Source organism: Lagopus muta, chromosome 2 (assembly GCF_023343835.1).
Source record: "Lagopus muta isolate bLagMut1 chromosome 2, bLagMut1 primary, whole genome shotgun sequence".
NCBI lineage: Eukaryota > Metazoa > Chordata > Aves > Galliformes > Phasianidae > Lagopus > Lagopus muta.
Window position 1 is genome coordinate 100,932,337 of NC_064434.1, and position 26,696 is coordinate 100,959,032.

Sequence of the window (26,696 nt, forward strand, 5' to 3'; positions counted from 1 at the left end):
TTAGTGCTCCATTAGAAAAAATCATCATAAAATTTACAGGAGTACCCAGGAGAAGCTTTGGTGGAATCATAGACTGGTTTGTGTTAGAAGGGACCTTTAAGATGATGCAGTTCCAACCCCCTGCTGTAGGCAGGCACAGCTCCCTCTGGACCAGGCTGCTCACAGCCCCATGCAGCCTGGCCTGGAATGCCTCCAGGGAGGGGGCATCAACAACCTCACTGGGCAACACGTTCCAGTGTCCCACCACCCTCACAGTAAAGAATTTCTTCCTAATATCCAGTCTAGATCTACCCTCTTAAAGTTTAAAATAATTTCCCCTCATCCTGTTGCTACCTGCCCTTATAAAAAGTCCCTCCCCAGCTTTCCTGTAGGTCCCTTCATTGTGTTTCTCTTATGCATGGGCAGGTAATGCTCGAGTGAAATACCCCACAGGCCTGCTCATTGTGCCTGGATGGTGGTACCTCTTGCATTTTCTGGTGGCTTTGTAAGGTAGGCATAGGCAGAGGCAAATTTACAGTTGAACAGAAACTTCTGAGTTGGTCGTGGTTTGTGATGTCTGTCTGAAGAAAGAACACAGAGATCGTTATCTGCTGCCACTCACACTGAGACGTTTTAAAAGCATTTGGATACAGGTTTATGTACTGGAAATTCAGCATTTTAAATTGTAGTTCTAGAATGCTTCGCCTTTATTTAAGACTGGCAGTGTTGAAAGATTGATGGGAAAAGGTATTTATCATTTAGAGATGGGAATAAAATGATGCCAAAAATACCTTGAAAACTCTTGCTGTGTTCTGTAGCAGAGAAGACATCAGTGGGTGTATGCTGGGGACAGTGCACTGCTGCTACATCTGTGCATCAGGGCTTGCTCTCGCAGCAGTCACATTAACTCCTCTGTGCTCCCTGTTGGAATGCTTAGTGCTGTTCAGCTTGCTGGTGAGTAGCATTTTTTTGTTGTTAGGCTAGAATTTGGGGAAGATGTCTGGTACCTGTAATCTTCTAACTGTCCTGAGTCATACCAGAGATGTCCTTGCAGCGTGCCATCCCTGACCAGGGCAATAGCCATGATAAAGGGTATTTTCCAGGAATGTCTCTGTTTTCCCCATGACAATGTCCAAACTCTGTGTCTACAACACTGCGAAGATGTTCCTCGCTCACTGAGCAGGAGGGACTGCTGCTTGTTTGCTTTCAACCCTTTCTAGTTTTATTCTCTGTGATCTCTACTTTTATTCAGCACGTCTCTGTACCACAAAAAGTTTTGCATCCTGACAACCAACAGGATTCCATTAGTTCACTCTCACCTCATGCATTTCAGTGTTCACAGAGAAGAAAGCTGCAAGGCGATGGGCTTTTAAAACTCATCACCTCATCCTCCGTCTGTGCTGCACTCCCTGTCCCCCGTCCCTGGGTGTGCTGCTGCCGCCACATATAGGTGAGAGGATTGGGCTCACTTTAGTCTCCATATGCCACTGAAGCTTGCAAACTGGGTTACAGACAGTGTGATTTCATGTGAGCAGGAGGATGGCTATTTTTGCTAATTCCAATTTAGCTTTTCTTTCAGAAACATACCTACAAGGCAGAAGCAATTTCTGGCCTGCTCCAGTTATTACAGAACTGCGACGAGAACATAAAGACCATCAAAGCTTCAGAACAAAACAATTGCGGAGGGGCACTGGGGCCCCTTATGTTCAGCTTCAAATAAAACTGCAAGTTTCTCATTTGCTTCAGAAAGCTTGGCACTGTATTCCTACTGCACTCTGTGCAGTTGTTGTTCCATCTACAAGGCTCCTTATGAAGGATGCAAATGGCATTAGGTGAGTTGAAATAAAAAAGCAGATGTGGTCAAATGCTGAAAGGATTTGATTTTTTTGATTGCTTTCCCACCCACCTTTCAGTGACCAGCAACCTACCAGCATGGAAGATGACACTTTGTTTTGCCTTTTGGTTTGTGGTCAAAAGCAGGTGAGCTGCTTGGTGTCAGCGTGCTCCAGTTACAGCTTGAGGACTTGAGGATTAAGCTAATGAACCCAGAGAAAGCAGTTGTCCACTGCTGGGACTCAGCTGTGCCACATGCCTATTCCTACTTGCAGCTGTGCAAGTTCATCTCACGTAACGGTGCATTTGATAAATGGCTCTGTATCTCTTCATTGGAATCAAGGTTGATTTGGAATCAGAAATTACAGGAACAGCATCAAGCTGAGCCCTTGCCCACTGACACATGGCATTAAAGATAGCTGGAGAATTTCAAGCCTAAGAGACCTTCAGATCTCTGTGGTTCAGCCTCTGCTTTCATTTGCTCGTGAGCAGCAGGCCTGTTGCTGGCATGGTCTTTGTGAATGTGGGTTTGTGCTTGCCAACTCTGGTCTGAGCTTAGTTTGTGCAGCTGGTCCAGGTTCATGAACGCTGTAAAAGCAGCCAAGTGTGTGGTGGTCTAATCCTTCCAGATTTAGTGAAGCCTGCATGGGAGCTTGTTATTCTGGAGATACTCTGTGTGTGCAGTTTTATCTGGTTTGATACAAGGTGAGGATGACATCATCTAGTCATTACCTTTTGTTAAAACAAAGTCACCAAGACTGGATATACCTGTTGGGACTTTCCATGAAAACTTCAAGCATTTATGAAGCGAGCTGTGGACTAGCAAAACACCTGCATGGCTGGGTGGCTTTTGTTTTGTTTTGTTCCCCCTCCCTGCCCTGAGATTAGCGTCTATTGGTTTGGTCCATGGGTCTGTGCTATTCTGTTCTTGGTTGTTCTCAGTGGTTCCATTTCTCTTAAGTACTGATTTCAGAGTGATTCCAGCAGCACAATGAGGGCTGGAGGTACAGTCAGTGACCAGATGCTCATTTATCCTGTCTACATGAGAAAGAATAAACTGTCTGTGACTTTGATTTCCCTGTCCAAAGAAACCAGGTGAGGTGCCAGGCAACTTAAAGATGTTTTACGTGTATGAGAGTTTTAACTCTGGGAGCACTGTAAGCCGTACACTTATCTGATATTTGCAGATGATGCCTAAAAGTGTGTTCTTTGGCCCTTCCTGGAGAGGGAGGTGTGTGAGGTGTGCTTGGTGTGAACCCCAGAGATGCTGTAGCCACGGCACCTAGGCCAGTCTCTCTTTAGGAGGGTTCTGGCCATCAGTACCTGCCAGCACCTGCTCATTAAACCAGAGGAACCCAGGAGCAGCTGGTACAGCTGCTACTTTGAGAAGTAGAGTCCCTGTTTTTGGCTCTAATCCTCCAGCACTCTGGCTACTGCCTTTGTGACAGAGCACAAATCAGCATGTGGTGCTGCCCTTGAGCTCAGGCTTTGCACAGAACTTGTCTCTAACCCTATGGTGATTAGATGTGTGTGTTGGTTTGGGTGGGACTGGGGGACTAGAGGTAGCAAAAAATACTGTGTGTCCAGATCAGGGCCACTCTGGAGCATCTGTCTGTACTGAGTGCACAAGCAGAATAGGGGTTTCTGGGGGTGTATGTCAGCCCTCAGGCTCAGCATCACTTAATGCTGAATTGCTGTGAAGAACCTTAATGGATGCTGCTGTTTTCTCTTGTCTCATTTTGGTTCAGTCCACTAGACAAGAACTTCTTGGTTAATTAAGAGAAAAAAACAAAAAAAAAAAAGAGCAAAGCAGTAATTAAATGAAAATATGAAGCATGCACAGCTAGAGGGCTCTTCTTAACAAAACCACGATTGTAATTTACTGTAAATGTGGCCATAAAACTGAAGAGGACCAGGAGCAGGAGGCAGCTCCTGGTATGGCAGTCAACATCTGCAGTAAAGGCAACAGAGTAGGAGAACCTGCAGCCATCTATCTTAGTTACACCGTGTATTGATCTCCTGTTCAACTATAACAAATTCCACTGCCTCAGGGGCATGAGCCAGCAGCAAATACCAGCAGTTACTCCAACAAGAGAATGACCCACTGCCCCAGGAGGGGCAAAGGGATCCATGCTGGGACCCTGCAGGTCCTGAGGCCCCATGGAATATGATGATGGCTGCATTTGCAGAGATCTGGGTGACTTGAGGTAAATGTTGGCAGCTGGAGCTTGGTCTGGGCAGCTGTGCTCCCAGGGCTGTGGATGTGGTGGGATAGTAGAAAGATACTGCAGGATATAGGGCTGCAGGATATAGGGCTGAAATTAATAATGCCCTGCTGTCATTTCTGAGGTTTGGAAAGATTTGAGAGCAAAGACAACTGGCAATGCTGAATGATGTTGTAGCCCCCAAGTCTCTGTGCTCCCTAGGGAGAAACTGTTAGACATTGGGGATCAGCTAGAGTGGGGGGGAAGCAAAGTGAGCATGAAAGTTGGACTGAGGCTCCCGTGCCCAGCACTGGGCCAAGGGGCTGAGAGGGACAGAGCCGTCACCAAGTCCTGGCATAGCACCATTTCTCCTCACTTTTTTTTTTTTTTTTTGAGTGAAGACAATTTCCTTAAAACCCTTTAATGAAATTACGTTTTCAGAAAGCATCTCCTAAGTGTCCTTTGTTGGAGTTGCTATGTATTTATTTGGTTTCGTTTGAAGGGCAACCAGGAAAATGTTCTTAGGCGCCTGAGCTCAAAAGGCCCTTTGGCTCAGCCCAGGGCAGTGCTGATGGCACTAGGCCTCATGGCGGCCTGCAGCTCCTTGCAGCGCGGAGCTTTGCTCTGTGTGACAGCATTGGGCCTGAGGGGACGGCATGGAGCTGTCAGAGAAGGGCTGGGGGTGAGGGAAAGGCTGTGCCCCAGTGGTGGGCATGGCACAGGCTGCCCAGGGCAGGGGGCACAGCCCCAGTGCCAGAGCTCAGGGAGCACTGGGACAGCACTCTCAGCCATAGGGTTTGGGTGGTGCTGTGTGGAGCCCGGGGTTGGACTCGGTGATCCTTGTGGGTCCCTTACATTGAGGATATTCTGTGATTCTATGATTTTCATGAGGGCTCGAGTTATGGTGTGCACCAAGCCCTGCTCTCTGCTGTGGAGGTGCAGAAAGGGTTTATTATGGCAGGCGATACCCACCAGCTCCCAGGGCTCTCACCCTGCGACACTGAGTCTGTGCCTGCCCTCAGGTAGAAGTACCCATGACAGCAGGCAGAATTTGGCACTGGTGATTTTTCCAGTTGCTTTGGAGAATGAACTGGTGTGCTCCAGCAGCAAAGTGGCCATGGTATTTCTAGGGATTTCCAGCACTGCCTGTCCACGGCCCTCGATTTGATTTCTGTGTCCTCTCTGCTTTTTTGTAGGTGAAACCAGCCAGAAAAGGATGAATGATCCCTAATGGTAGCTTTCATACGTTCTTTTGAAGTAATTCTTTTACAGCACAGCAATAGAGACCAAAACGCATTCAGCTTGAGAGATAATAGCACATAAAAATAACTAAAAAGTTAGTGCATTGACTGTTCGATGCTTAGATAGAAAGTAAAAAAATGAAAGTAATTCTCCTGATAGCTTGTAAGAGCGCTGATTGATGCAGCTGTCTTTTCACTGCCATTTTCAAAAGCCAGGGCTATGCTTTTTTTAGGATTACTTTGATAAACGGATGTTTTGTTAAAATCCCACTGAGCTGTTTTTTGACTGCTGCCTTATTCCCAGCTGATACCCACAGGACGGCAGGATTTGTGCTGCTGGCGCTACGAATGACAACATCCCTCACCTCTCACTTGCCTTTAATCATGCTCTCCTGTTCTCATCACTATGGCCCTGCCGTCCTATTTCACAAGCTTTGCTGTCACAAGGCAGTATGCCTGCTCCCACCTGAAAGCACCCGGCTTGGAAGCACCTGAAATATGCTGGATGCTATCAGTTTCTGTTGGAGACCAGGTGCTCAGGAGCTGTAGGGTTGGGATTCTCCTCTCATTATCATCCCAAGTAGAGATCTGGGGATCAAGGAGCAGTTCTTAAGTTCTAATGCTAGTGCAGAACTCCCGTGTTGTGGTAGACTTGAATCTCTGGCATTTGAGTTTCTGTATACAACAGATAGGAAATAAGGATGGAGAAAACTTCACACTCAGAGACTCAAGGATCAGCTTACGGCTGTTCATGAGACACTTGGAAATTACAGGCAGCAATTACAGTGGCGGAAGGGAAAATGATAGAGGATCTATTCATCCGTGGGCTTCTAACTATTGATAATGCTGTGTTTGAGGAAGGTAATTGCTCTTCAGAGGGAAACAGTCTCTAAGAAATAATTCCTGATGGCTCGTGTTTTCTTGTCTTTTTTTTCTCTCAGGCATGTGCACACAGCCTGTAGCTGCCAATAACCCATTCTTAGTGCAGGGTAATTTCTGTTTTAATGATCTCAGATCTCACAGCAATGTTTCCCATCACTTATTCGATTTATCAAGAAATATTTCATTTCCTGTGTAATAGCACAGCTGATTCTCATGAGGTTGCTGAATTACACTTACATTTTTGGAAGATGAATGAAAAATACAAAGATTGGTAAAAACTAAAACGTTACTTACAGTCATGAAGAGCCAAAGGCAATGATTCAGCCTCATTAGATGGGTATGAACAATCTCTTCCAATGTTGGCTCCTGTTCCTGTATAACTGCTGATGGGTTTTACCTGATTTGCAGTGATTTCAGGAGTGAGCTTTAACCTCCCTACATAATCTAGATTAATTGGTCTGGTTTTACATGGGCGAGAGAATACTGCAAATCCACAATGATGTAACAAGATGGAGGTAGGGACCCTGTACAAACCCCAGGGATGCAGTGCTCATAGCAGCAGCATCCATGCTGAGAGGCAGTGGGCTCAGCACTAAGAAGCTGGCAGCTCCCCTCTTACTTCTTGTCCAGCACAGCTCCATTGGCTGTCCCTCTCTCTCCTTTCTCCTGTCTATCAGGGAAACAATTCTGTGTGCGTTCTGGCAGGCAGGAGCTGCCAATCAGTGTCCACAGGCTGTGTGTCTGGCCCAGCTGCAGCAGGAGCTGGGCACTGGCTTTGGCTGGAGCTCATTTCAGCGAGATGCAGAGGTGAGGGCAGACGTGTAGGACTTGACTGGGATTATGAACTGGAATAGTTTCTCCTTTGGTTCCATGTCGCCTAGCAAACCTCCACAATCAAGGCAATAACATTTCTCTGTTTGCAGCGTGATTGATTTTTTTCTTAATGTCTCTCTTCAGTCAGTAGCAAAACTTCCTGAGTTTATCTTAATACCCTGCACGGAAGTATCCTATTGATCTGAATGAAACCTGGGGAGATACAGCAGCAGTTCCTTACAGCCACATAGAGAGCAAACAGCCTCCATCTGCTCTCTACTTTGTGGCTGAGCAGAGGCTGGATCTTGCAGCTCTTCCTGGGTGGCACCGTGCAGTTGGAGAGCCTGTTGCACTGCTGGATGAACACACAGCACACGTGGCTGCCCCCCACCAGCTCAGCTGCCCATCCAGCCTGGTCTTGGGCATCTCCAGGGATGGGGCACCACAGCTCTCTCGGCAGCAGTGCCAGGACCTCACCAACCTCTGAGTGAGAAAAGAGAATGAAACTGAAGCAGAACCCTCAGCACTGGCTCCACAAAGAACACTCACACACGTCCTCCAGGCAATGTTTTCTCCTGTTTATTTCAAGAGTCTTTGTAAGAGCTTCACGGCAACGATCCAGCGCCATTTCCAACCATGTATGAAGGGAGCCAAACATGTCTGCTCCATTTGGTGGCAAGCTGTATATAACATACCAGTAGAGTGAGCTGAGTATGGCTTTTAGTCCTCTGTGCTCAGAGATCTTATCCTGGGAAAATCCTGAGCTGACACTGAAAATCAGCTGGGTGATAAAAGCACTCACAATTACTGGGTGTGCTGGATGTCAACCCAGAATTAAATCATTTTTAAAATGTCAATCATTTAAGCAGACTTCAATCTTCAAACTTATTTCAGTTGCTGTTTTGCTGGGAAGCATCATCTCAAGGAGAACAAATACTGGTACTTTCTCATCAACCAATTACAGGAATTTATGTATGCAATGAATGCAAAGGGGTAAGTGATGCCACCAGGAAACCAGCGTGGATGGGGCATTCCTTCCCCAGTTCACACAGTGAAACACAGCAGTCAGCAAACACCAAACCCAGGGAATTAACAGAAGCAAAGTTCCTCTGATGTTCATCATAACAAATAATAACAGCAGCTCAGTTACAGAAACCTATGAAGCTGTGTGCCTGTAAAAATAAACAAGAATTAAACAGGAATACCTTTGAGCAGACATATTCTTTTCACAGTTGAGTCCTTTTGTATTGGCTTGAAATTTGCAGCTATTACTTTTGCAGAGTGTGATGAAAGATACCTCCCAATAAGCTGAAGTTTTGTGTCTGTGTAAGCAAAGAGACAGCTTTTTTTGTTTCCTGGTAAATAAACAGTAAGTACATTCGCAACAAAATGGTCTAAAATATTTTTTGGCTGTAGTGGTTTTTGCTGCTGATATTACCATGAAATGAGATGAATTACTGCCCACAGCCAGATGGATTTTACTTCCAGGGACTACAACTGATTCCCTAATAGAAACATTAGGAGATGACAAGCACTGAGAACACACTTGGTGTCTGAATTGCACATTGCCTGAATTATCAGTGATTATGTGTTTTTATAAGCAGTTATTTTACATCAACCTGCTGCCTTACACTTTGTGAAATGTGACAGGATCACAAGAACATCTTATTCACGTTTCTTAGATGATCTGATCCTGAAAGCACTTGGGCTGTGATGCTGCACATCTCAGAAGCCACTGATGTCCTTGTGCCCCTCGCTTGGAGCAGGCTGGGAGCTGGCTGGCCCCTGCCTGAGCACAGTGTGGATGCTGGGACTGAAGGGGAGCCGAGGTTGAAATCAGGACCTGCAGTGTACCTAACATGTTGCTCATCTGAGCCACAGAGCAGTGTGGCTGCCTTTCCAGCAGTACACCTGGTTGTCAGCTTCCCAGGTTGGCCCTGCAGCGCTCGCCTGCGGGATGGAGCGCAGCATATGTAAGCGTGCAGCTCTCTGCTTTCCTCTGCATCTCACACAGTTCATCTCTGAATGAGCTCATGACCCACATGAGCCTGTGACGCATCAGGAGCAACTTTGAGCTGTGGTGCTGTCTGTGCTTTTATGATGGAACACGATGCACGTGTGTACTGAAAGCAAAGACTGCTTTTTTTTCCTCCTGCATTACTTGGAAAATACCTCTGATGTTCTCCCTTTCTCCACACTTCCCATTCTTCTGGATACAGCAGGAGCACTGCAAGTGGGACCATCTCAGGGCTTTGGAAGTAAAAGGAGTCAACAGGTGGCAGTGTACATCAACACAGGTACATTTGCTGTTTTCTTTCCCAACCTACATGGCCAAGTATCCATAGCCATACGGTCTGTCCTTTCCCAAGGCAGGGTGCTTGCAGCCAGGTGATCTGTACGATCCCTTCCAACCCAAATCATTCCATGGCTGTAAGGAACAAACCCAACATGTACAGAGGTGGAGGGTTTGCATACAGGTCGTACAGTGCACTGTGCACATTTCATTAGTTATCCTGCGAGGGTCACATATTTGTGCATGACTGAATTTACCACCTAAGGCAACTTCTACTGTATGATTTAAATACAATATTGAAAATGTGTGTTGGTTTGGAAAGGAACATTAGTAATCCAATGAGAGCAGAAGCCACTGTCCGTAGATCTCCCTAGCAAACAGCACTGCACTAAATATGACTTTGTTTAAATTAGTGTTGAACATTCACTGTATAAATAATTAGTCAATATTTTTTGAGAGAGAAAGTTAGAAAAAAGAAACAAATAGGTTAAGAATGGTCTCACTGCAATGGGTCATTTCTGTGTAATTATCACTTCATCCCATAGGCCATCAGGTTTATACCAAGGCAGTGGCTTTGGCTATACATCCACCACTCAAATATAGCCATGGGGCACAGGCACCTGTTATTTAGAGTTTCTGCTGCCTGTACAGCTGCTCATCAAGCAGTGGAACTGTCTGAGAGTGACGCAGCAGGAAAATGAGAGGAGTGAATGGAAGGAAAGATGAACTATCCAATCCTAAGCTAACTTTTTGGCTGTCCAAAAATAGAACCTGTAAAAAACTATTCAAGACTGTAATACAAATCCCGAGTTACCTGAAAAGAAAGTGCAGTCTAGTGCAGTGTGCTTTCATTTTCCCATTTTGCTCCTTCAGCTTCCTTCTCATTTCTTGTGCTTCAGTCTGTCTGGGTATTGCAGGTGTCTGCTTTGTCTGCAAAGAAATATCAGGAGGAATTCTACTTGGTGCACCTAGTGCATGTTTAGGGTTTAATTAAGAAAAAGAACAGGCTGCCCTGGGGAATTCTGAGTTGAACCATACACGGTACAAGAGGGGAGGAGTTAGATACTCCAGCATTGCAAGTTTTAAGACAAGCTTCCCTTAGAAAGCTGAAGAAAGAGCAGAAGGAACTACAAAGGACTGGTTCCAAGTCCTCCACATCCTCCTGGCTCGCAGGCTCATGCACATCAGTACTCAATGCCCAGACAGTGCTAGTCCACAGAAAAGTGGGGATATGGAGTTCAGTTTTCACAGGATCATAGAATGGCCCGGGTTGAGTCACGCCAGTACATGGGTATATGTGCACTGCAAGAAATAGGGCCACTGGCAGAAATCAGGGCATGTGCTTTCTTTACATCCCTCTGAGGCTAAGGAGAAGCAGAAGGGAGGATTTCAAGGATCTCAGGAGTAATGAGACATTGCACATAAGCGCACAGAGTAGCGATCAGTTGCCCAAAGCCCTTGAGGAGCCCAGTTCTAAGAGCCAATCCATCTCCCCCTGATGTCAGCAGGACCTGCAAAGCATTCTGCAGTGCTTCTGCTCAGGAGTCCAGGCTGGCATCCAGGTCAGAAAAAAGGCAATCAGAATCAGAAACATGTAAATCACAGAGCATGTCTGCCTCTGACTGGGCTCAGAAGAAGTGCAGGAATGGCAGAGGAGGTGTATGAGCAAATTCACATTAATTCACGTTTCCCTGGCACAAGTAGGTAGTTTGAAAACAATTTACAAACATTTAAACAAAATCCTAATTGCAGTTATAACAGTTATCTTTTAAAAACAACTTACTGAAAAAATAAAAACCCTTAACCTGCAATTTTGTTATCATAAAGATGTAGCTCTTGAGCTCCCAGAACAGTAATGCATTTGAACTCATTTTTACAACTATAAACCTAAGCAATTCTGCTGCAATAAAGCCCACCTGCCTCTACTTATGCAGCACTTCACACAGCAGGGTCTGCACAATGAGCAACAGTCCCAGCAATGGCAAAGGAACCACGATACGATCCTAAGGGAGGTCTAGCTTCAAAGAAAGCAGTGTGCTATACGTCCATGCTCTTAATGAACAAGCTTATAAATTGACACTCAAACGCAGCAGCTGAGAGGGAGTGCATACACAGACCCATGGAGCTTTGGGAGCCTCTGCAACCAGGGAAGCTCCTGCCAAATGAAGGCTGCTCAAATGCAGCCTCTGCCATACCAAGTACTTGTAAACTCTGTAACAGGTAGGCAGAGAACGCAAACGTCACGGAGTGATTCTGGCCTCAAAAGCTGTGACTACAATTGTGGTGTAAAAGCCACATCTAATGGTCTAATGCTCTGATCCCTTCTCCTTTACATAAAAGATACAATCACTGCCACCCTTCAGCTGGCAGTCTCACGTGTGCAAAGTGTGCAAACCCTCAAATTAAAAGTTAATTCCCCAAGGTTAAATTCCGAAATGTTGCGAGTTCAAAGGAAAGCAACATGAGCGAGACCCAAATACGCAAAACAAACCAACACGTTCTCTATATGGAACTTCACAGATGTACTTTCAAACATTTCTAACAGCCCTAGTCCTTTTCCATCAACTTTTTTGTATTTTTTCCCTGACAATCAAACCACTCGCCATCGCCTTGCCTAGAACTATCCAAGAGGTTTTCAGACCATTGTGGCTTAAGCCTTAAGTGCTATTTCTTTCTGAAATCTGGAGAAAATTTTAATCCTTACAGCCTTACAGAAGAGAGAAATTAAATTAATTATCTAGATCTTTGCAAATATCCATAATAGCTATTTGCAGGAATGCCTCTGCACCCATCCATCATGCTGAAACACACATTCAGACCAGGTCTGCTTAAAGATGCTCCCTCAGCAGTTTGGACTAGCACCATTAAATAGGAGTTAAAACAGTAGCAACAACCCTAGGCCAATTTATGATTTAATATAATCATTTTGGAGAAGTCAGCTTCTGGAGGATCTACAAAATCCTCTGAAGTTTTGCTCCAAAAATCTATTTTGCACAGCTTTTAGTAAGGTCTGTGGAAAACAAGTGTTGCTGGGGCCTGTGGAAAATTGCAATTAAATTATTTGCAAGATCCTCTGCAACAGTATTCAACAGTATAGTGGAAGATTTATGACAACAGAGAGAGCCTACGTTCATTTTAGCAGGTAATTTTCATGTAAAAGTAACATCATTAATAAACAGTTTAACTTACTTCTCAGTAGAAATGCAAACATTTGACACCAGAGATGAATGCTGGCTTCTCTTGCATGTTTTCAGGTTATTCTGTAGGGAGGAACTGCTGTGCATGTTTCAACATGCTTCTTATGACTTATAATCCCCCAACTTTTAAGAGTTAGGTAGCGCGTGGTGTTTCTGACAAGACTGGCTGAAAAAGAGTTGCTTGTTGTCAGGGGAATTCAGTCGATTTGATTCTCTACCGCTGAGGTCAACAGGATTATTCAAGTGAAGCACGGTCACCCTAAGGCTGGGGTACCTGCAGTCACCTACGTGTATGTTATATACAGGCCTGGTATAACAAATTGGCAAGAGCATCAAGTGCAAAGTTCAGGGCCAGATCCAGACTCCAACAAACAGTGAGATATGGGTTTAGACAACCCTTAATCCTCCAAGTTTGAATCTGGAACTGACCTTGCTCAGAATGCATTCAAACCCAGACTCCAGGCTATCTGCTGTGTAAGACGTCCATTCTGACACCGCTGTAACCTCTCATGCCACTCTTCTGAAAACGCTTCAGATTCTGCATCAAAGACATCCAAGTCCCTCACAAAACCCCCCAGGGAGAATTGTGACATTGTGGTCAAGATGTTACTGCATGTTGGAGAAGACATAAAAACCAAAGACACCAAACTGCTGAACATCCAACGAATACTGAGTCTGCTCTGAACGTAAAACTTTGATCATTTGCAGCGTTAATCCCACCTGAAATCATCATTTTATTTTTATCAAAGAAACAAAAAGAACTTCAAAAACTCTACCTAGAGTCACTGGTTTCTGCCAAGCGGTTGTTCATGATGGCTAGAGCACCCACCCCTGCGGAGAACCCGTTGTGCCTTGTATTGATACAAACGTTCCTCGGGTAGCCGTTGGCTGTCTCGTACAGCTGCTTTTGCAAAATAGCCAGAGAGACCTTGTTGGACGCCGTGAGCTCCCTCATGGAGATCATCTCTCCAGAGAGCCTCCTGCCATCTGTGTCACTGTCGTACTGCCCATCAGCCTCCAGGGAGATTTTGTGCCGGCGCAGGCGGGCTCCTGGGGTGATGGCGTTGCGACGCCCAAGGCGAGTACTTGACTTATGGCACTTTGGGCAACATCTGCATCTGAGTTTTTTCAACACCCAGTTCAAGAGTTGCTTGATTACAATTGAGATGACGTTAAAAAGAGAGTATATGCAACATACCCCCATTAATATAAAGATGAAGTTTCCGAATCTGTATAATCCCTGATTTTGGTACACAGCGTTTTGGCTGCTTACCAAATCTCCAAAGCCGATGGTGCTAAAGGTGACAAAACAATAGTACAAGGAGTCGACGTAGTTCCACCCTTCCACCAACGTGTACATCGCAGAAGCGCAGCACGAAAGCGTGATGGCAAAAATTCCCAGAATGAGCATCACGTGATAAACAGATGGCTTCCAGCCGATGAGGCTGCCCACCCCCGACATAGCTGAACCTCTTCGGAAGTTGGGAGGTAGGAGACCACTTCTTCGCAGCTGTCTTTCGTGGCAAGCCTTCATGATGAACGCCAGGAGGGAGATAATGCGCTCCAGAAAGAGGTTGAAGAAGAGGATAGTCCCAGCACACCCAAAAAGACCGTAAACGATGAGGAATACTTTTCCAGCCACTGTTGCTGGTGTGGTCATTCCAAAACCTAAGGTGTGGAGAAAAAGGAGGAACGTTACTGCCACAGTTTTTCATGCATAAGCTCAGGAAGCGTGAAACTTATCTTGTCCCACTGGGCAAAAGAGAGTCCTATCTCTGTGTCAGATAAGGTCAACATGAGATAAGTTTTCTAAAGAATGAAGGAGGCACTGAAAAGCTCAATAAGGTGATTACAGTTCACAGGAGAGCAAAAACTTCCAGCAGTCATGAAAGACAGCGAATTCATAGGGAGACACCACGGCCACTGAGAGAGTGCTGCAGGGGAAGAAAGCCTTTGTGAGCCTACAGCATGCTGAGGTGAGGTGAGACAAGCGGGTCACCTCCCTGCTTCCACTGTGTGAACCAGCACGGCCAGCTGGGAAAGTCCTCCATTTATGAGCTGTAAATCAGCATAATGCTATTACCATCAAAGTCTGATTACACCCCCCGGCTGACAAGATGGAAGTCTTCAGGTTACAAAACAGAAGGAAAAAAAACTCCCAAAAGATTGAACATTATTTTGAAAATAACACCACCGTAACACTCTAACCAAATCCCAACTGAGCCCAGCCCACCTGACACAGTCACAGAGAAAAGGAAAAGCCTGCAGGTATTGCCCTCGTTACTGCTATTCTCTGTAGAAGCACAGAGTTCAGTCAAAAATCATTCTGATGGGGCTCAGGTGACTGATCACACTCCATGGATAAATAACCAGGTATAATTAAAATGAATGCACTGCCCAAAATGACAAGCTGAAATCTTTTTACCTCACTATTCCATGAGATTGCTGAGCAAGTAACATACTTAGGGAAGTAAATATCAACAGCAGACCATGCCAGTGAAAGTTTGCTAAGAAAGCTGCATTTAACAGATAATGTGAACATAATGAAATCATTAAATCTGGTTTATCATTATGCACCTATAAGCAGAAAAAGAGAAGCATTTCTTATGTATAGCAAGTTGAGATTGCTGCCTGAAATCCATTTAAATATTCATGAAAATGTGGAAGTGAAAAATGTGCAGAGTAGTAGAAAAGAATAAAAAAACGACACAGATGTAACTGGCTGTTGTTGCCCGGACCCACAGCCCCTCTGTTCTGTTGTGCTGAAGATCTACCTTCCAAGTAAGCTTCCCAAAGCCTGCCTTGCTATTCCCAGACTTAATAAGGGTGGATAAGGCTTTAGTCAGCTCCTCTTGTGCAGGGTGAAGCTGCTCTCTGGGTGAGCCTCCGTGCTTGCCAGAGCCCTCTGGTTTGGTGATAAATATCCACTAGTGGTCTCCAGAAGAAGTCAGGAAGTCTGTGTGGCTGCCAGCAAGGAATACACAGCCAGCTCATTAGGGAGACGGCATCTGTCAGCCCATACCTCATCAGCAAAGTGGTTAAACATGAGCTTCACTGTAAGTGCCTGACTATCGTGATCAAAATAAATGGGCTGTTGCACATATGGCTAAACACGTTAATTAATTATGAATTTAAAAAAAAAACAGTGTCAGTTTAGGTAGAATTATAAGCGCGCTGAAGTTTTCTAGTGTTGTTTGGTGCTGTCAGTGGTGATGTGTATTTTTCATACGGCTTAAGTTTAAGAGATTTCTGAAGCATAATGTTACCAACGTTTTCTACGTATCTATGCAAGGTGAAAAGTCACACCCCTGTAACAAGATACTAAGGTGTATGGAAAACAAGCAAAGAGCATGCCCAGGTAATGCAGTACCATCAGGTGCTCCGTCAGCAGCCAGCAGCACACTCATGTCCCCTCCTATAAGGTCTGCCCCTTTGGCACCACCCAGGTCACATAGTGTTACTCCTGCTGTGCTCTTCACTTGAGCTCAGCCCCTCCTCAAGGCCCAGTATCATCCTGATCCTCAGACAAAATAAATTCAGGCAGAATATCTATGCTTTGAATCTTCTATTTAAAGCACAAGAGTGCTTCGATTTTTCCATGACACTGGCATATATGGCTATATATATGGCAATGATATACATAAAGTCAATGCTGGGGTTGACTCTGTGCGTCTCAAGCAGTTATTCATCTTCTCTCATTCTAATTCTGCCACACTCCAACCTATGACTTTGGATGCACAGCCTATGGCAGCATTAATTTCACTCTATCCCCAGACAAACAGAATTGATGAAGACGATTTGATAAAAGCAGATAATGCTTATGCAGCCTCTCATGGCTAAGTAAATTAATGAGACCCTTATTCTTACTTGCTTATTAGGTTTTTTAGGCACTATTCAGCCTGCAAGAGTTCTGATATATTTAAGCTGATGATTAAAGGCAGAAACAATGAAACATGAACTTGCAAAAAGGAATGTGCCTGTGACATGTTGGTCTTGTTTTTGACATTAAAGGGGTTGACAGTTTTCCAGTAAAGATATATTTACCCAGAAATGGAAGAAAGTTTTGGTCACCTGAAAACAGAACACAAGAACTGAGTAAACAGAAAGCTTCCCATCCTCTGCCATAAGACACTCCTGCACTATATGTAAAGGAATGAAAAAAAACAACCCTAAACCAATCCAAGCCCTAAAATTAAAACAAATGATTTCTCTAAACAAAGAAAGTATCTATAACTGGAATGCTGTTACCAGGCAGAATTAATTTCTTGAGATGTAAAGACTAAGCTCTACAAGGCTGGTCGCCAAGAATGTAGGTTACAGAAAGATAAACTAAAAGCAATCAGTTTTGTTTCATATCTGCTCCAAACGTGCTTTGTTTACTTCATGGTTTCCCAGAGTCCTGATAAGTTGCTACTGCCCAACATGTACACATTCTGTATTTTAGAACTAAAACTCTGGATTAGGGATCTTGTGCTCCTTTCAACCACTTTTCACCTGCCAGCACTTCATCATTATTGCTTCTGACAGAACCGTACCTATCTATTTCCCAGCTACCTCTCATTTATTCTGCAGCTCCTCAATACCTAATATCCAGGAACAGTTACCCTGGATACAGGGTCACAGTGCAGAGCAGATCAAACTGCTGCAGACAGAACTCTTCCGCCACATACACAGCTTTCTCCCAAGGACTGGGACCACCACAGTCAGCCTTTTGAGACCACAAATGAGTAAGTTATTTTTCCTTAACATTCTTGACAGCCAGCTTTATCAAAATACCCCCACTCTGGGGATCAAACAGTCCATTTTTTGAGAGCTTTACTAATAGAGCACTCCAATAAACTCAATGAACATAGTGTCAAGCCAGGTGGCCACTGCTTCTTGTTATACCTCTGCCATTGAAATATCAGTCTGGTGCTTGAGACAATTGCTGTTCAGAAGAACCCATGCTGGTAGAATGATGGAGATGATGAAATGAACTCCAAGGAGTTTCAAGAAGCTGTGAGAAATCATTAAAGGCTTCTGACAGCACCACTTCTCCTCTGTTTATACATGGTTGTAACCAGATTATTGGTTATGCAAAATGCTGCTCTGCACAGCAGTACTGAGTAACTGTAACCCTCCTCAGTGCTTCTCTACATTCTATCCACCACCCACGAGGCCAAGACCAGGTTTTCACTCCTTTTAAAAGTAAACTCAGTTCTATGAGAATCAGCACATTTGTCAGCCTCTGCTGTAACCCAAGCTCTCTTCACAGAAAAGGAAATAAGATTAACAGTATGGTTATTTAAAATATCCCCAAGTTTTCTGTTTTAATACAGTCAAAAGACAACCTCAAGTGTTATCACTTTGATAGCAGTCTAAGGCACTGGAGGTGGCCCTGAGGAAGGAGAGAAGAAACATTTAGATGTTGTACTGAGGGACGTGGTTTAGTGGGGAAATATTGGTGGTAGGTGGACGGTTGGACTGGATGATCTTGGAGGTCTTTTCCAACCTTTATGATGCTATGATTCTTTGATTATAGCCCTGCTGCATGTGTACATTTACCTTCTCCTGCACACTGCAGGGCTCCCAAGTGTGTTTTTCTCCACTGACATCTAGCTGAGCTTTCCAAGAAAGACTGTCAATTTCTAGTGAGTGATCAGCACAGACATTTATCAGATCACGTGGTATAACTTTTGTACATCTGAATGATAAATGGCCCTGAGAGCTGTGCTGGAGTCTCAGCTTCACCACCAGCAGCAGTACTATTGCTCTATTCATCTACTAGAGGTAGGTAAGCATTTTTTCTGTGTTGGACTGCACACTGCCATTTCTGTGTGCATGACGAGAACGAAAGGCATATCAAAGATTAACCCCCCAAAACCCTGCTCATTTCTGTACACAGGTAGCCCAGTAAGTACAGAAGGAGGCTGACCACCTGCTCTGGACAAGCTGCTTTGGTACAGTCAAGGTTAGGAAGAAACACAAGTGTCTCTAAATCAGTTTTATGGTCATTGGCTGTGACTGGCTGCTCCTCTCTGTACACTGTATGAGCAAATGGCTATCACTAAGCCTCCAGCATCGCCAGAACAGCAGCAGCTCCAGCACCAAGGCTGCTACGCAGCTCCCTTCTCTCCTGCCTGCATCTCTAAGCATGGGACACTCAAGACTGGTCACAGGCTTAAGGGTGGAAATCTCTGGCAAGATTACATTTGGGTTTGCTGGTTAATCCTATCATATCACTTCAGGGTTTCTAATATGGGACAGAGTCTCCAAAATGAGACTACGAAGAACAAAGCTCAGGGAAGGATTGGTTCCTGAAAGCCAGAAGAAAAACGAATTCAAACTACAAAGAAAGTAATGACTGACAAGATGGCAGTTTTCTTGCCAAGTCCCTGGACTGAACAGAGATAGAGGCACTCTGCAGAACCAGCGTCCTTCTTAACTTCTCTGTTAACATAGAGGTCACAAATAAACACTCTTTCAATGCATCCGTTTTTACTGCTGTTGAAGCAGCACGCTCTTTCTTTTGACTGCAGACTGCAGCGTCCTTGTGAATTGCCCTAATCCAGCCCAGAGCTGCTTCTCCTGGTTGCCTCTACACCTGATGATCAGAGTCCTCTCTGGTTTGTTTTCTTTCCTTATCCTCCCAGCTGGGTGGAAAACATGTTGCTATTGTATTTTCTGAAACTGTGGTGGTGTTAATAATGGAAAATTGTAGCCCATACAGTCCTGAGTTGTTTGAATAAGTTATACTACTGTGGAAAAAACACTTCCCTGCCCTAGAGGCTAATTTCTTCATATCCTGCCTTAACAGCCATTGCAACTGTATCAGAGCCTTAACCTCACTGCAGGTCCTGTGCAGAAGCATCTGTCTCAGTTTGCTGTGCCACTGAACCTCAGTGAAAGCACAGAGATCAGAGAACACACCTCTGAATTTAACCACTCAGAAAAATCTGCAAAGAAAAGAATGATAAACAAGACACACATTCAGACTCGGTACCCGTGGACATACATGATGACAGAGCTTCTGGACTCCAGGAGCTGCCACTTCTTTCCCTCCCCTGAGACGTGCCAAATGGCTGAAGCCATGCACTGCTGTCTCTCACCTTTCCACAGCCTTCATAGAACTGATGATATAATTCCAGGTGAAGTTTCAAAAGTTGGCTTCTCTTGACATCATAATTCCTCACCCTTTAAAGCTGCTTCATCTCTTATTTTCCTCTGATGTTTTTGAGAATTGTGTATCTAAGCAACACTCTAAGAGGGAAAAGCTTACACTTTGTCATTTTAAATTGTTCAAACACAAGCATTCACATCAGCTTTTGTTGTTTATTAAAACTCGCAGCTGCATTTCAGACACCTGTGTGGACCCAAGGTTGCAGGAAAAAAAAAAAGTAATTATTTATAGCTGTAAGAAAAAAGAAAAAAATAATGGTATCCAGATTTTGTTACATTCCTGAGATAATATGGATATTATGGAAGAATACCTGCATGCCTACTCACAACACTGCTCCTGTCAGGCTGAGAAATAGTGCTATCTGAATTTCACCAGTGATCCTGGGCGTGTGCCTTACTTCTCCCCACGTGAAGTCTGAGACAAGGTGCTGCTCCTGGCCTTCCCAAGCCTCATAGCTGGGAAGGTTTGTCCAAAGGTTACATCATTGGCTTCTCTTTTGGCTGTACTAAAGCAAAAAGCTTGCAGATGTTTTTTTAGAAAAGGTGTTTCTTGTTAGCTGTCTTAGCTCTTCTGCTTTAAAAAGAGTAAACCTATAACGATGCACCTATAGGACAACAACAACTTAAACCTTCTGGGCAAGATCTTTTATGCTGCCTGTCCATTTTTCTCCCACAAGCTCTTAAGCCACCTTGAGCTTGGACAGCTCGTCTACTTCCTCCAAGAAGACACAAGACCTAATTTTAAGGAACTGCACTAAAAATACAGGGTAACAGCACTACCCAGACTCATCAGTTATTTCTCATTTCCTATTTCTGCATTTAACTCTTCCTTCCTTAGTAAGCATTTCCTCTGACTGCTGTTAAAGTTAATGATACTGAACGCCTTAGCCACTTCATCATTCACTTTTCATTTTATCCAGCATTTTCCTGGTCCTGTCAGCTCTGTCAGTAACAGCTTTTGTAAAATGACAAACTATTTTACCCCACTTTTTTTTCTTTTACACTGCAGCCCTTTCCAGCCAAAAAGACTTTGAGTAGACTTGACTCTATTTATACATTGAGCACAAATGATACTGTAATTCTGTGTTTGTCCTCAGGAGATAAATGTATTGTCTGCACAATACTCAGCAAAGAAATGACAAAATATTTAATGATGAATAACGAAGAGGTTTTCACTCTTTTATTTATTTTTTAATTGAAATTCACTAAAGCATTGCTTTTTTCATCTATGAGCAAGGAGCACTTCCTATGGATCTTTAAACAAGAGTAATAGCAGTGCCTCACCCAAGTAATCCCCTACATTAGCACCAAACCTTTCAACTTCTTATCTTACTCCACTCCAAAGCTTTAATTACTTGAGAAGGCTGCTAATGCCTTGCTTCATTTAATATAATTACATTTAATTTTCTTTCTGCTTCTCTGTTCAACTCCAGAGGGACTGCATTCGAACCTTCCACCATCTACAGTTTGGTGCAGCACCTACTGCCATCTGCAGACCCACAGAGCTCAGGGAGATGTGTTACCCACCCACAGCAGCGACACCTCCAAGGCAGTGCTGACAGCACCAGGTCTGCAGCTGCGTTACAAACCAACAAAAGAATTAACATGGGATTTCCTGAAGCCCTGCAGAATGCCTGCTATTGACTTCAGCTGAAGCAGGCAATTGCGGAGACATAAAATTAAGCGAATCTGATTTGTGTGGATTGCTATCCAACTGCACCTTAGGTTCAAATTATTTTTATTTTATTAAATGCTTCTGTTCACAGAAGATTTTACTAGCACTATTACAATTTTCATATGCTCCAGTTCTCCAGCGTGAACCTCGTCCTATGTCCTCACCTACCCCATCCCCAAATGCATTCAGGTATGTGCTTGGTGCTGAGACATTACGAAAACTATTTATTTTGATAAAGGTAAGCAAACTCCATAGTACCATAGATAGAGGATATGTTCCCAGTTAAAAAAAAAAAAAAAAAAAGCTGTCTTCATACTAAAAAAATCATAGGGATGAAATGTTCCAAGTTTTGCATTGTTCTAACCACACTGCTACTACAACAAGCTGTAAATTCTCAGTGACTTCAATAGCTGCAAAGGTACATTAATGCTGCAGTGAGTAAAATAAAGATATCCATCATATTTTCCAGCACAACAAGAGCAGTGGACATTGACTGTTACGTGAAGTTAACAGTCAATAGATCTATCCCATAATTCTTTTCCTGTTTTGTTCACAATGAAGAGCAACTGAAGTCTGCATAAAAGCAAGACAGAATGCTTGCAAAGATGGGCCAGCAGTAAATGTGAGAAAAAATGAAGGAGTTTGTATGTTCTGCAACAAACAGAAGACAACCTGAGAAGGGAGAAAAATTTAGACTGCAAAAAGAAACAAGGGTCAATAGCAGGACTAACGCTGGGGTGATGAGGAAGAGAAAGAAAATGTAAAGCTTTACTTGCAAGTTGTTCTTTGGTAGTTATTAATTTGAATGATTGCAAAGATGCAAAACAAGTATTCAAAATCTAATCAAACATCAGTAGTGGAGGGCATGCTAATTGGGAAGGAGGGAGCAGAAGCTGGAGGAATTAAGAGTGCCTGGGCGATGAGAGAGTGTCAGATAAGCTATAACACAAGGAAAGGGGCAAGGTATCCAGGGGAATGACATGGATGGCAGAGGCTGGGGGCTGGATAGACTACCTGGGAAGATCAGCTAACCAACCAAACTGTAACAACAAAAAACACATCAAAAAAACACCCCCAAAATAAATTTAAGATGAAACTCTTCATCAGGAACACCTCAAGTCACCTGCACAATTACGTGGATGCTCCCAAGTACAGCTTTCCATGGCCACTCTCAACTACAAAGCCGCAAACTGTGATTTACATTACTCTCCTGCTTGGAGCTTTCAACTCATATCTGGACATTCAGGAACTTCTCACCAGTGGTAGATAAAGAAATTAATGCCCCCCTCGGGTTGAAGCTGGCAGGGCAACCCAACCCAACCCAACCCAACCGATTCTGTGATTCTATGAAATACGCTGTTGACCTGCTGATCCCCATCCTTTGCTCTGACTACGACAAAAAAACAACTGAGAGAGATTTGCCAGAATAGTGATCAAAACACCCCACGTCCCTAAGGGATCGAATCTGGCCAGAGCAGACCAAACTGCAAAACACTCTCTTGCTGGCCCTGGATTGTGTACAGGGTGGCAAAGACAATGAGCAGACCTGCAGCTTAGTAATACTGCTTGTTCTTCCAACTACTTTTCCTGCTTGCTTCTTTTGTTTGGACTTCAACGGGTTCAGACCTGGAAGCAACTGCCCCCTAATGTGAACCCTTTGCAAAAGCATCCCAGAATTGCAGAGTCCTAAGGAAATACAGCGCTGATGCTGACCGGGAGCATGCTTTGGGCTGCCACCTTTGGGTATGCACTGGCCATATAAATGATGAAACCGCATCGACAAATAGCCAGAACCTTCCCCAAGCTACCACTTAAATACAGCACCAAAGAAGATGGGACAGATCTATTTTCACCTTAACCCTTCAGACAATCAAGGTTATTTGTGGAATTACTTGCTAAATTATCATGTGAAATGCTTTTGGCCAGGCTAACTCAATGGCTGCTGATAGCACAGTCCAGTATCTGAACAGGTTCTTGCAGAGCCATCCAGCTCCCTCCCTTTTACATCTTGCTTCCACTGAACTGCCACCTTCAGCACATCTGGGTTTCTTCAGACAAATTCAACGTAGAGCCAAAGGAGCTTTAGAAGGGCTTATGCTGCCCAAGTTTCAGAGCAGAGCCAGAGATGGGGACACGGGGTACATGCAGAGGGTCCAAAGCAAACAGGGTCTAACCCCACTGACACCCAGTGGCCTTTTCTTAACCACCTAGAACCTGGACCTAAACACACTTATTCCAAAACAATCCATCTGCAGTGAAGGTGCATTCTAAAAATCTTACGTTGAAAACTAATTTTTATGCACTGGAAAACATTATTTGACCTCTCTATTTTTCGTTTGTTTGTTTGTTTTTTACACCTGGCATGGATTTTTCTAAAGTAATTACACCACTTGATTTTCCAACAGATGTCAAAAAATGTGTACAAAAATGTGTACTTACACTTTAGAAACTTAACATTCTGACTGCATGAGGGGCCAATGTCTAAATATGTTTTAGTAGGCAAGTACCTGGCTTTTATTCTAACATTTATGACAAGAAAAAAAAAACTTGATAGAGATTAGATTCATGGACTGAGTCAGAAATCCAGAGCTTCAGATGCTGCCCCATGTACTCTAAGCAGAATGTATACTTGCTAGTAGGACGGCCATCCATTGGAAAACCCATACCTGATGAGGCTTCACACATCATACCACAGAGAAACCTTGTTTGACTTATGCTCTGCTTTCAGTCTTTAAGAAAGTGCTGGGAACTATTTGTGATTTGCATCTGGGGAAGGAAAAAATAATTTGAATTTCTACAGCCAGCCAAACCAATGAATCAGGAATAAACTTCACCCAGGTGCTCCTTAAAGAAATGAGAACAGCAATACTATAAATTGAATAAAAGAACGTATCTTTGGAAGCTCAAAGTAATGACTGAATTAATGGTGCAGACTGACAGCAAGCAATCAGAAACCAGCCTTAAGAATTTTCTTACCTGGTTCTGAAAATCTGACATATTTAATGAAAAATAGATTTGGCACTTCATTATTCAGCCACAAGCAACATAAACCACAAATGCCCAGAGTACAATCGAGAGGGTGTTTTGTGCACTATTCAGCAGTCGCTTTGTGGGCTATTCAGGAAAATGCTGAAAGATCAGACTTAACAATTCATTTTAACTCTGCTTCCCTGAAGACCTCACTGATGCGCTTCTTGTCCCGAGGGTTTGCCTGTGCCTTGTGTTCAGTGTAATGATGCACGATGCAGAACCGCACCAAGGAAATTTAGGATCTGAAGCACCTAATGGAAGCAGCGCAGAGCAAAGGTCCTGCTGCAGAAGGGTGGGGAATGAGTCCATGTAACCAGCCAGGTGGAGGCCAGGAGCTTCTCCCCAACCCTGCCCCACACCTACAAGGAAGTGCCTTCACTGTGTGAAGGGATGAGGGAGTGAAGCATGCATCCAGCAGCACGGGGCTGCAGCTCAGTGAGAACTGGTGAGGGGAAGATGAGGACCTCAAGAGACCCAGTGAGCATTCTTTTGTCTAATCTGGAACCTTTCACGGGTAAGAGAGAGAGCAACCTGTGGGTGATGTCTCCTTGACAAGACAATGCCTTTCTGTTGGTTAAGCTTTCTGGTGTGTTGCTAGGACAGGCGTGTATTCAGCTGAAGCAATAAAGCTGCTTTGACACATGTATCTGATATGGCAGTTGGGGAAGCAGGCTGTTTTGACTCTAAATGTCTGATAGCTCTAGGTGAAGTTAGGTAAAGATAGCTTTCTTCTTGTCAATGAATCATGACATGAACACAAGTGAATTTGCTCTGAACGACTATAATGCTAAATATAATAACAGTTGACAGTGGAATCAAAGGCAGAGCAGATCGGTGGGCACCTAAACGAGCTGGCTGTGAGAGCCCAGCAGGTCTGTATGAAGGCTCTAGAGCTGCTCCCCTGGGGTACATGCTGATGCAGTTGCATTGCAGGAGCACGAGAAACATATTCCTCTGTTTACACCTGCCAAGAGCGCTGAAAAGCCCCTCCGAGTCCTTCGTTCTGCCCAAAGATGCAGTGACTGCAGACAGCGGGACGAAGCGGAGGTACAAACATTTGCAAATGAGTAAGAAACATCTTACATCTTCACGGCCATCCCGAAGACAAGGCAGGGGCTGCAGGGGGGAGTGTTCTGTATGTGCACACCTCTGTCTGCTATTGCAGGTGTACGGACAGAGCACTTTGTTGGTTTGTCAGTGCACCGACTCAGTTTTCCATCCATTCAGCTCAGTAGTAGTGATCTTTTCACAACTGTGTGTTCCTGAGATGCAGGCCTAACAAAGTTACATTAAAATGGTGTTTTAATACCGAATGGACTCAAAGAAGGAAAGTTAACGGGATTATTTAGCGCAAAAATTAACGATGCTTAACAGCACTGCTGCAGTCATCATCACGGCTGTGTTACAGAGCTCAGTCACTATTGATGAAATGTTTTCTGAACCAAACGAGTGTGAGCACAATGGGGAGCTGTGCGTTTCCTTCTTTTTAATAAAGCAAAGCACGGCGTGTACGCTCTGCGGCCCCAGGGCAATCTGCTCGTTACGGAACTTACAAAGTGGCAGAGTGAGGAAATGAGCCCGCTGTGTCTGCGGGGACACGGTTCCTAAAGCAACACCGAGAGCTACGGACAGCCCAAATTTACTTGGGGTGCATATCCCACATCGCAGCTCTCGCTGGGGCAACGCTAGAGTAAAATAAAATTCCTCCCCCCCCCAAACCATTTGCCCATCCAGCTCCGCTCTTTCCAACCACCGAGCCGCCGCCGATAACCGCAGCCAGCCGCGGCCAGCGGCGCTGAGGGGACGCGTCGCTGCGCTACCGGGCAGGCGGCTTCGCACATCTCACGTCTCCGTTCACAGACGCGCCTCAACTTTGCCAGCCTTTACAGACGGCGGCCCGCAGCGCTCGGAGCGGCCGTCCCGGCGCCGCCCCGCGGGACCCTCCCGGGAGCCGGGCTGGCCCGAGCGGGACCTCGGCGGCGCTCACCTACCTATGGTGGAGACGACGGTGCTCACGAAGTAGAAGGCTCCGGGGAAGTCCCAGCGGGGCCGCAGGGCGTCGACGCGGATGCCCGCGGCCATGGCCGCCTCGTAGCTCCGCAGGAAGGCGCGCAGCTCGGGCAGGCTGATGTTGAAGATGCGGCTGAAGTTGTGCAGGGTCCGGTTCCAGCGCAGCTGCGCCGCCGCCTCCGACGGGCTCTCGAGGGCCGAGAAGACGGTGGCGCCGGCGCTCAGGTACGCCGCGATGAGGGCGGCCAGCAGCAGGAACCGCCCGTTGTCCTCGTTGAGGGGCGCCGGGCGCCGGCGGCGGCGAGGACCCGCCGCCCCCCGCCGCGGCATCATCCGGGGAGCGGCGCGGCGGCGGCGGGGGCCGCGGGCACGGGCGGGCGC

At 45.0% G+C, this 26,696-nt stretch overlaps 1 protein-coding gene across 3 annotated transcripts; it reads right to left on the reverse strand.

Moving 5' to 3' along the window:
• Positions 1–7,515: 7,515 nt before the first annotated feature.
• Positions 7,516–26,648, reverse strand: KCNK12 (potassium two pore domain channel subfamily K member 12). 3 transcript variants are annotated; one of them, XR_007375378.1, is made up of 4 exons: positions 26,297–26,648; positions 13,219–14,110; positions 10,060–10,175; positions 7,516–8,124 (listed from the first exon to the last, which is right to left on the reverse strand). XR_007375378.1 is itself a non-coding variant. In XM_048937105.1 (3 exons), the coding sequence occupies exons 1-3, from the start codon at positions 26,646–26,648 to the stop codon at positions 10,127–10,129; spliced, it is 1,293 nt and encodes a 430-aa protein (XP_048793062.1). In that variant the 3' UTR covers positions 7,516–10,126. The 3 variants fall into 3 exon arrangements, 1 of the variants encoding a protein (XP_048793062.1); XR_007375377.1 differs by having other exon boundaries at positions 7,516–9,380; XM_048937105.1 differs by having other exon boundaries at positions 7,516–10,175.
• Between the last annotated feature and the right edge of the window lie 48 nt (positions 26,649–26,696).

Excerpts from the sequence above, each read along its gene's own strand:
- KCNK12 (XM_048937105.1), bottom strand. The coding sequence starts at position 26,648 with ATGATGCCGCGGCGGGGGGCGGCGGGTCCTCGCCGCCGCCGGCGCCCG. Across the intron at positions 14,111-26,296 it reads CACCGTCGTCTCCACCATAG|GTTTTGGAATGACCACACCA; the intron begins GTAGGTGAGCGC and ends TCCACACCTTAG. Across the intron at positions 10,176-13,218 it reads GCAGAAACCAGTGACTCTAG|ACAAAGCAGACACCTGCAAT; the intron begins GTAGAGTTTTTG and ends ATTTCTTTGCAG.